The sequence below is a fragment of the Watersipora subatra genome, chromosome 10 (assembly GCF_963576615.1).
Source record: "Watersipora subatra chromosome 10, tzWatSuba1.1, whole genome shotgun sequence".
In the NCBI taxonomy this organism is placed as follows: Eukaryota; Metazoa; Bryozoa; class Gymnolaemata; order Cheilostomatida; family Watersiporidae; genus Watersipora; species Watersipora subatra.
In genome coordinates, this window is record NC_088717.1 from 46,520,408 (window position 1) to 46,532,116 (window position 11,709).

General features: G+C 32.9%; 1 protein-coding gene across 1 annotated transcript; it reads left to right on the forward strand.

Annotated features, from left to right (window-relative positions):
• Positions 1 to 869: 869 nt before the first annotated feature.
• LOC137407331 (cuticle collagen 34-like) lies at positions 870 to 11,298 on the forward strand. The gene is made up of 8 exons (XM_068093953.1): positions 870 to 1,190; positions 1,520 to 1,563; positions 1,907 to 2,280; positions 3,352 to 3,414; positions 5,054 to 5,197; positions 6,817 to 6,899; positions 9,133 to 9,208; positions 10,815 to 11,298. Exons 1-8 carry the CDS (start codon positions 954 to 956, stop codon positions 11,015 to 11,017), a joined length of 1,224 nt encoding a protein of 407 aa, XP_067950054.1. The 5' UTR covers positions 870 to 953; the 3' UTR covers positions 11,018 to 11,298.
• Positions 11,299 to 11,709: the final 411 nt, after the last annotated feature.

Below are 11,709 nucleotides of genomic sequence, written 5' to 3' on the forward strand. Positions count from 1 at the left end.
ATACACTGTTTTGAAATAAGTGGTATATATATAAATGTATATATATGAATATATATATTTATATATATCTATATATATAAATATGTATATATATATAAAAAATATATATGCCTGTATATATATATTTCATATTTAAAAACTATGATGTTCACTAAACGAAACCCGAAAGATTTGTCCGTCTTCTTTAACATTGTAATATCATTTTGCCGCAACAGTTAGGCTAATCTTATATTTTTGGGCGATGAAAGTTGATAGTTTCAATAAATCTATAATAGGCCAAACGAATAAGCTGCAAGATGCTAGTTTGAAGCATTTTTCAGTGCAAGATTGCTAATGTGGTAAAATTCAATTTAAAATAGCTGATCACATAACACCGTTTTTCAATATAACCGTGTCAAATCTAGCTAGTTTTGCTTAGCCCTATAGAAATTTATTTTGATGCAACTATCACATGCATAGTTCCTTCTACTTAGAATTTACCACTTGTAACCTCAATTTCTAAAGTATATCATTGAATATTGTAACAATAATCATGAGTCAAAGTAACATTATTAAGTTAAATCCCACATCTGATCACATCACAGATCATTGGATTGTTAATGGTTTTTCAATATTTTCCTAATGTAATACTAAATTATTGTAATGAAGCACTAAAATCATTCAAGGATGTAAAGAAATACGTAAACAGAGGAAACGACACTGTTTATACATTTTAATGGAAGTTACCTTGCCTATTGCTGATTGGTGCAGAGTGAAAGCTTGTTGGCTTACCACAGCATTCTGCTTATCATAGCGCCATATAATTGTCTCTTGACTTTGGTATATTAGCTGGAAGGCAAACCAGAAGTTTCCATTGGCTGCATAACAGTCTTAGAGAAATACTTAGCTTTTGCAACAAACATAAGAACACAGTTTGTTTCAGAATATATTTTGTCTTACTGTCACGAAGAACTATGGAAAAACTTGATGAGTGTGGCAAACCTGGTAGTTTGAGAGTTAAAAATTCAAACTGTTGTAAATCATCTAATGTGTGTTGGTCGGTTCTAGTGTTCTGCATTATTTGCAGCAGTTTTATAGTTTTTGGAATATACGTTCTGCAGAGCATGCAATCTACAAAACAGGAAATGAAAACTTTACAACAAGAAGTTGATAGATTAAAATTTGGGTCAGATCTTTCCAGCAAGCAAAAGGTGAGACGCTCTTATTTGTATCTTTGATATTTTGAAATATTCTGAATTAGCCTTTTGCAAGATTGGTACTAAGCACAAAAAAGAAAACTTTTTAAAAATTATCAGCTTTTGAAAAGTATTCAATCAAAACTTAAAAGCTATCACTTCATAATTGTTTGATTAATACTGGTACTATGTAAAAGTCGTAATGATGTTTTCTAGTGTTCCGAAATGTTAGCGCACATAGACAGTAGACCATAAAAGCATATTTCATAGAGGTATAAACCGTAGAAGTATAGACTATAAAATTACAGACCATGGATGCATACATTAGTAATTGTATCTTGTAGCCGCCCGTAGCCGAATCAAGAGTTAAAAGACAGTCAGGCTCAAGGTGAGTAAAATTTTCATCGACTTGTTCTATCAATCATTGCTTTAATATATTCAATTACGAGTTTTTTACAATCTTGCTATTAAATTTTTTTTGGTGCCTACCTTGCAAGCCAAAATAATGTCTACATTTTTAGATGTAGGAAAGTTTCTTGCTACCTTTAATGGCTCTTGCAGTGGTTTACTAAAGACCAGCCAATATCTCCGATAGTAAAGCGAAAAACTTTGTGAGAGAAATTTAGAACATATAAAGCATAAAAATGATTATCTAACAATAAAACTATTTAAAAATCAATTAAAGAAAAATGTTGAGACCAAAAGCATTCATACCAACTTGCTATTTTCAGAGAAGGCCGTTCGAGGGATTCTTCGGGGACACCAGGTCGACGAGGAGAGTGCGTGCCGACCGGCGTACCAGGAGAGCGGCGAGGACGTCCTACGTGTCCTCCAGGACCTCCCGGACCACCAGGACCACCGGGAACACCAGGAACACCAGGACAAGATGGCATGGTCGGTATTCCTGGGCAGCCTGGACAAGATGGCATGGATGGCACTCAAGGACCACCTGGAGAAGATGGCCCGATTGGTCCACCTGGATCACCTGGTGCTCCTGGATCGCCTGGTACTACAGGTACGCAAGGACTAGCTGGGACTCCCGGAGCCCCTGGGCCTGTTGGTGCTCCAGGAACGCCCGGACCACCAGGTGACTCTAGTTCTTTGGGTAAGTTATTAATTTTTCAGTCAGCTACCAAAAACTTACCTTGTAACTTTGCCTTTATCACTTTTTACTGATTAATTTAATTTTTTCTTGTTTTGATCATCCCAAAGTTTGAAAAAGTGAAATGTAACTTGGTTCTGAACTAAAATTTGGTTAAAACAAGCCTTTTTGTCAGTGGTTTTGGTCAGATTTTGAGTTTAAAGAATATTACCTTAAAATTTCTTTGCTTACCCGGATGAAAATAAAAATGGTTTTTACAGCTGATCTAATTTGTAGAACTCCAATCGGACAGCGGAAGACTAAAAATAGAAATCTTTTATAAATAAGACCGGCTGTTTGCTATGTTTTTTGAGAATCTGTCAAAACTGAGTTACCCATCATACATACTTACCTTAAAACTAAACAATCTGTTTATTTAGAGTAATATGGACCTCACAGAGCTTTCACCTGGTTTATGTGAGCAGCACGAGATATTACTACTTCAAATTAGTGCTCAGATAGCTAGATGTTACCTGCAATCTTTATTTAAAAATTAAAATATAATATACATAAGAGCCCATAAGAATAAAAACTGGTTTTGCCGTTGACCTAATTCATAAAATTTTAATCAGGCAATAAAAATGCAACATAGATTTTTGTCCTATGCAAAAGCGAAAATTCTTTTAGCTTTTTCTTTAGTGCCTATCAAAACTGACATAGCCATCGTACATTCATGTATACTATCTTTGAAACCACAAATACTGTTGATGTAATACATGGATACAAAATTTTCATTTAAATTTTTATTATATCCTTCATGATCAGTCAGAAAAAGAACCATATTAATTTTTAAAAAGTCTGTTTCATTTTTCATAAAAAAGTTTTCCAACTCAATGAAATCAGTTTATCAATCAGTAGAAAAAAAATGAGGTATCGAGCATTACATGAATGGTTTCAAATGTGGCTGTACGGTGTTTAATTATACCTAAATGATTAACGTAATTTTTTCTCAGGCAACATAGTTTGGGAATGCTGTATGAAACTTCGCAAAATTTGTTTCAACATATTATTTGTGTCATATTTAATTTGCAACAGGCAGTACATTCATAAGATGGGGAAATGTTCAATGCCCACCGGAAGCATCGCCACTCTATGGAGGTAAGACATTTTACTTCGCAAAGAGTAGGCTGCACAGATGTTATAGTTGTATGTAATTGAAGTTGATCAGGCTTCACGAAAACTTGGAACAGACAAAAACAGGTTGAAGAATCTTTTTTCAAGAATTTTTTAAATTACATAGTTATAAATAAATAATAAATAATCATACAACAAGAAATATCATCAATACATCATTTTTTTTAAAAACTAATGCAGATAGAAAGGTGTGCATATATGCAAAGATATATATATATATGCATGCATACATATGTATTTGAACACATACATACATGTACCTACATACATATATACAAACATAATAGATAAGTAGTCAGGCCGACTGCTAACAGCACTCTACACTTTTGAAACTTGCAGAGTATTTTAACTAACTAGAGTGTTGGAATAAGTTAAGGTCACTTATTTGAAAATCTAGGTTGTTGTTTCTCTCTGGGGTCACTACATTTCCGTTTCTTGCTTCTGCCCTCATCAGGTGATTTGCGGGCTATAACAGAAATTTAAGGTAAGTGACCTTGGCTTACTCTAACGCTTTAGTTAGTTGTCAACACATAAATTATTCGCTAAATCAAAGTGCACATAAATACATACTTAAATAAATACTTACATACATATATAGGGGCCTATATGCATATGCACATATGTATATACATACTTACATACACACCTGCATGCATGCATACACTCATAATATTCATACATTCATAAAACACGTACATACATACATGCGTACATACGTATGTACATAAATATGTACATACATAAATATGTATGTACATACATATGTGCGTACGTACGTACATGCATATGTATGTACATACATATGTACATACATCAATACATGTGTAAATATATGCATAAATTTATACATACATAAATACATGCTTAAAAACATGCATGCCTGCTATCACATATACATACCTCATATGTATGCACATACAAAATTGCTCATAAACTAACTGAAAGCTAATTTCTTTACTCTAGCTGCAGTGGTTGTAAGTTTGTAAGTTGAAATGAATTATTTGAGTATACCTGTAGATACATCTTCCTCATTAATCTGATCTATGAAGAGAAGTTTGCAAGCTGAAATTAATCTTCATTAAATTGAATTAACCCTTAATATAGTATTGGTTTGTATCGTTTTATGAAGAAAGTTGTAGAAAACAAGCAAAATCAAGTAACTATAAACATTGAATAAAGTATCATATTTATATAAATTCATAATTTGGTAAGCTGCACAGTGCAGAATAGTTCTCTATCAGTATTAAAAAATTATTTTGCTTTTGTGAATGATATTCATTCCTATTAGCTATATATTTGATATCCACGTAACATCTGGTAAAAGGCTTAAATCTAATATACTACTTAATATAAACAACATGCAAAAACAAAGAATTATTACACAAATTTTAATTTCTTAGTATTTATTTGATTCTATTCAGTCATGGTTGTTAAGAAGTATCAAATTATACATCTCGAGATGATTTTTAATTTATTTTACTAAAATATGCAATCATTACAACACCCTTATAGCCTAATGAATGTCAGTTGTGATAGATTATATTATATAGGCCGCATACCTATGTTCGTTGTACTTTAATCTCAAGTGGTGGTTTTTCAACAGGATACGCGGCTGCAGCTAATCCAGGAAGGGGCAGAGGTGGATCCACAGAGTTGGAGTGTCTCAATACTTCTCCAACTTGGCAAACAAATTCAGTGACAAACATCAACACACTGACCAAGCTTTTTGGGGCCAAGTTTAATTTAGGTGAGTTTCTCTTTATACGTATAAGGTTTTATATGGCTGATATTTAATGACAGCCATAAAACCACTGTTATTTAGTGACAGCCATAAAACCTCTGTTATTTAGTGACAGCCATAAAACCACTTTTATTTAGTGACAGCCATGAAAACCACTGTTATTTAGTGACAGCGATAAAACCACTGTTATTTAGTGACAGCCATAAAACCCCTGTTATTTAGTGACAGCCATAAAACCACTGTTATTTAGTGACAGCCATGAAAACCACTGTTATTTAGTGACAGCGATAAAACCACTGTTATTTAGTGAAGCCATAAAACAACTGTTATTTAGTGACAGCCATAAAACCACTGTTATTTAATGACAGCCATAAAACCACTGTTATTTAGTGACAGCGATAAAACCACTATTATTTAGTGACAGCCATAAAACCACTGTTATTTAGTGACAGCCATAAAACCGCCATTATTTAGAGACAGCCATAAAACCCCTGTTATTTAGTGACAGCCATAAAACCACTGTTATTTAGTGACAGCCATGAAAACCACTGTTATTTAGTGACAGCGATAAAACCACTGTTATTTAGTGACAGCCATAAAACAACTGTTATTTAGTGACAGCCATAAAACCACTGTTGTTTAGTGACAGCCATGAAAACCACTGTTATTTAGTGACAGCGATAAAACCACTGTTATTTAGTGACAGCCATAAAACAACTGTTATTTAGTGACAGCCATAAAACCACTGTTATTTAATGACAGCCATAAAACCACTGTTATTTAGTGACAGCCATTAAACCACTATTATTTAGTGACAGCCATAAAACCACTGTTATTTAGTGACAGCGATAAAACCACTGTTATTTAGTGGCAGCCATTAAACCACTGTTATTTAGTGACAGCGGTTGTTTAGTGGTTGTTATTTACATGTAGCCACGAATGCCACTAATAGTTTACTGACGGAACGAATTGCAATGATTAAACATTTACACACATATAAATAGATTTACTCATCTGATAACATTTCTACTTATATTAGAAACCTACTACTGCCCGTAACTTTGTATCTTCGCAGTTGTTTAAAGTGTTTTGGTTGTTTCTCTAAAGGTGATTTTGCTCAGTACAGTTTCAATTTTTCAGTGTGTTCACTCATTGCATTTACTTACTAAATAATGACAAACAGGATTGAGCTTAAATAATATTGTTACAATAAAGCTAGGAAGTATTTTTATTACATAAATAAACCCACATTTGAAAAGTTCTATTATAAACCATGTTTTAGGAGCAAATATTTCGTTTTGTTAAGAGTAAAAGCCCATACATGCTGATTGTTGTGTTAAAGGCTTTACTGATCATCAGAGGGTAAATTATTTTGTAGCCAGTGACAAGAAACTAAAAAAACGATTTAATGTTGGTATGTTGGTATGATACCAACAAGTCTTGTAAATTGTTGGCTATATTTCAAGCATAGGGCTCACAGAAATACTATTTAATTAGCTGGTGGATCAGAACAGAATGAAAAGTGACGTAGTCAGGCTGAATAGTTTACTGATTATTGCAGCTAATAGAAAGTCTATTCTTAAAGATGTGTCAAAATAACACCATCAGTTTGTTTATTTCACCAGGTCCATTTTCTGGTATATTTGATGAATCCGCTGACAACTCCATCATAGCCTGCGCTGTATGCACCACTACTAAAGCTTCAACGGTCAGTATAACGAGATCTCATTCAGACGTAGTAGGATACCACTTATTGAATTCCAGTGGTATTTTTCACGCTAAACTATAGAGCAAGGAAGAAAATATGATGGGGTTTGATGTCCATCAAAAACCAACATAATTGTTAGTAGATTAATTACTTTTTATTGCACTAAAACAAAGAGGTTCACTGCTGACTGATGCACTAAATAAAATAGAGCACAAGTTTGCACGCTTTGCTAATTATCAAAGAATTGGAGCGTGTTTTATTGGTTTTATGTAAAGTTGAAGAAAATTTTTCCGGTTTAACAGCTATAGTAAGTACAATATTGACTAAAACTTCTTGGCTGTTTTTTTAAAAAAAGGTTCGAGTAGCCGCGCATTAAACAATCAAACACAGTCACTGCTAGTTTAGCTGCTCAATCATTGGCTGGTTTAGAGCTGATTCAATGCTCCGATTCTCTATGTAATAGTGGCAATTATTAAGTATTCCTACAGAATTTTAACAGCTTTGGTTTTTTTAGCGATATTAGACATTGCTTAACTAGCCAATTATCTTAACAACATGTTTAGGCTGTTTTGTCTAGTTATCGTCACTGGGAAAGAATATGGTAACTAATCGCTTTTTATTTTTCAATAGTATGTACAAAAATAATATGTGTTTAAGAAAAAAAAGTATTTTTTATATTACTAAGCTTCTGATAGTTCATTTTTGCAATCTGTATCAACATCCATTAGCTAGTTAATGGAATTCAGGTGCACTTTTGACCTGCAATCACAGCGTTAAAAGCAATTTTTATCGTGTTGTCATAACATAATTATAGTTGCATATCTAGCTTCTACAATAAGTTAAAGATTAAAAGGCTAAATTGTCAAAGAACATAATATGTTCTTCGAGAATAAATTTTTTAGGTTACATATTATGTAGCCTAAACAATTTTCCTGAGCTTTCTTTGTAAAAGCATTGCAAATGAGTTACATATACCAACTGTACAAACTTCAGTATTGAATATGAGCCATTGAATTGGCAAGCTAAACCTATTTTTTTATTTTACCATGATAATTTAGTGATTCTTTTTGTTTCACTCCAATCAAAGAAATAAATACTGTTATGACCTACATGTATAAACGGTGAATGTTGTATTGCTGTAAACCAAACGCAAAAACAAGATTGGAAAATAAATATTGAGTCATAACAGAAAGTTTTCGAATTCAGTTAAAACTGACCTCTTGAACGCATCATTAAGTTTTTCAAGGCTAAAATGTTAAACCCTGAACCATAAACAATTTAGCTGTTAAAGTATAGCGCCAATGTTTACTAAGTTCTTTTCAAACGCTACCTGAAAGTTAGAATTCCAAATGCCTCCTACACAAATTTCGTTGCGACTAACTTTACTAGGAAGTTTAAGGTGAATGTATTGTAATGTTTTTAAAGTGGTGTGTTCTGCTAAAGCGCTGATAAAAAATTTTCAGTATTGTCAGAGAACTTTTTTTATGGCTGGGATACTAAAAAGAAATAATAACTCGAGATTTTAAACCCACAATTCAATTACTAGTAATTAATAGTTAATAGTTGCTTGACTACTTCTAAGGACGATGAAGCAAAAACATCAGTTGTTGATTTCATCAAACTTCTTTGAACGCAAACATGAAGTTAATTAATAATAGCCATAACTATATACAAAATATGAAAATGAAATATTTTTTGCTTAGATAAAATAACTGATACTTATTTTTAAAACTGGTCCGCTCTGTGGTTATTCTGAAATCTCATTTCACATATTAATTATGAGAAAGAGCTGATTTCAAGGGCTTCATAAGATATAATTTTATTTTGAAAGTTATCCTGAGTAGTGCAAATAGCTGGTGAGTTTAGTTACATAAGTAAAATAAAAACAAGCGTTGAGTTTAGAATCACACATTACGTAAAATGGAAGATATTTTACAAAAGTTGTATAATCAAAATGTCACATTTTGCTAGAATAGGTTGACAATCAGTTGGAGGACTCAATGTATGCCACAACAAAAGTAGCCCTAACTATAAGATTTGCTTTAAAAATACTGTCTTTAGTTTCTGTGTTGACTTCAAATAATTAATTCTTTAAAAGTATCAGTGTAAAATGGGAAGCAGCAATCTGCTGCTTATTGCAGTTTACATGTTGAGCTTAAAATAGCTACTAGTTAATCTTTCAGTGATTGTGTCGATAATATATTGAATAAACATAATTATATTTTTTCATCAGATAATGCTGCCAGGATCAGTTAACTGCTTGAGTGGATGGCATAAGGAGTATGATGGTTACCTCATGGCTTCCTCACGTAAGTTTTTATCATATTATAAAAATTTTCTGTAACCTTTCGTGAAATCTTTACTTTGACAAGAAACATTTATCTTTGTTTGTCTGTCGAAAACCCAGCTTAGAGAGTTAGAAAAAGATGTATCACACGGGAATTGAGCTCGGACAACCATCTGGGTAGTCCATTACGCAAACCATTTCACCACTCCACAGTTTTGCAATATTTCAGAATAATTACGCACACACTTATTACACGTGATGAACTCTCAGAGAGCATGGACTACCAGCATACTAACGTTAAAGTATAACAGAAAATACATAGTAAAGATGCGAGTAATAAGCACTAACGAAACTAGGCAACCACCCGAGATAAAGGATTAAGTTAATTGACACCAGTACAGACAAGCTTTTAAAAGCAGTATCATTTTTGATCGCTACAAGTTGCAAATGCCACAACTTTATTAGTGCTAAGTTTAGGCAAAGTCCTATAATCTCAATTAAAAAAGTGTTTTAATTAAACTTAATGCAAAGTTTAAAGGAAAATTATTCTTAATAAAAACAAATAGCCACAAACTTAGTTTTACGCACACACGACGACATTGCGAACTTATTTGCAAATAACCCGTGTTTAACCTTTCCTATATTTTCAACCACTATGCATTGATATTGTTTTAGGTTTTAGTTCAAAAAACTGTTTTGGCTTACATAAAAGATTTTATAAATTGTGACCAGTTATTGTAAGAAGCATTCATTTTGAGAATTGATGACACTTTCAATAGTGAAACCAAATTGCTATTGTGTGATAATATTGAGTTAGTCCATCTTTGAAAAATATATCATAACTTTCTGTGATGAGCATACTCGAATAAAAATTTTAAAAACTTGAGACTTTGTATTAGCTGTAACTAAACATCTAGTTTAACCATTGTTTTTTTTGTAATATCGTGTATTTCGGCTTATTATGAAGTACTGTAACTAACTATTCAACAAGGAACTCCCAGACAAGAAGGCTTGGACTTTTAAGGATGTGTGTGCAATATCTTACTCTACTAATTCACTAACACCGCATCACCGAAACTACCACTACACCATGATGTCTTAAACTACATAGCATGCTATTACAAATTCGTTTAACTAATACATTGGTGCATGCAAAAAAATTTCAAATAACATTCAATACAAGAATACAAACGAGAATGTACTTTTAGAAACAATAAAAGAGTGAAGGGAATATTAAGCACTTACATGTATTTTTCGCTTTTTTTGCTATTAAAACTTGACGTTAAAAATAATTATGAAAGTGAAACGAAAGACCACAAGATTTTGAAGTGTGGCAGCACACGAGAATATCGCGTTTTGTTGGTCAACAAAAATTGGTCCAGCAGCCAAAGTCAACCCCTTTTAAACCTTCACCCAGCATGTGACGGCAATCACAGAAGCAACATACCAAGCAGGCAGCCAAAATCTCTGCAGCAAGCAATTGCTTAGCTCATTACATAATTATTTGTTGAACCAAAAACAGAATTCTAGATCAGATGTCTGTAAATGGTAAAGGTTTACAACATCTTACCTTGCTATTGCTGACATCCTTGGTTGGAGCGCTACGTTAGATATTTGATTATTTACAGCATTCCAGGAAGACGTTTTCTTCTCCTCAGACAACTACTGCGTAGATAAGAATCCAGACTATTATACTGGTCACAATGATGCCAATGGAATGGCGGTGACGTTTGTACAAGCCGGGTCTTGCTTCGGAGGACTCGCCCCTTGTAATCAATATACTGAAAACCACTTGATAGCTTGTGCTGTCTGTTCAAAACTTGAAGATTGAATGCCTAAAAACAGCCTAAGTTTTTGCTAGACATTTATGCAAAAACCTTACATTTACCACACAAGTTTGAAATATATAACTGCTGTATCCATCGACAAAGTTTTACTGTTATATACAAAAGGTATTTATAATCTATTGATTTGTTTTTGATACCATGCGCTGCAGAACTCACTAAAACTCACTAATCTTTGAGATGACTGCTTTGCTCTGTTCATTACTCAAGATAATATTTCATTTAGCAAACTTATTTCAGATTTATGAAATATAAATATATCAATGTATACAAACGGCAAAAATAATTTGTTTTCAACAATATAAACATTGGTTACTATCCACTCTATGATAAAAATAGGTGGCTTAAGGCTTAGACAGAGGTGGTCAATTATGAATTAACTACGTCAAAATGCTTTTCAGATAAAATCTACTTAGGACATCACCTAAAACACAAATTGGCTGCACATTTATCAGCCACTGAATACAGTCCACCACACGATGTTACGCTATAAAGCAGAGGCAGCCTTTGTATTGGTACTCTGCTAATTATGTACCCTAAGACACTTATATTTCACTAGTATTTAGTTTCGTGAGTAGCATACAGAGTAAAATTTTGCGGCAACTTAATTTCGCAGCTCTGATGAGTGCGAAAATATAGTGATGTAAAAATAAATGCAGTGGAACAAACATCATTAGAT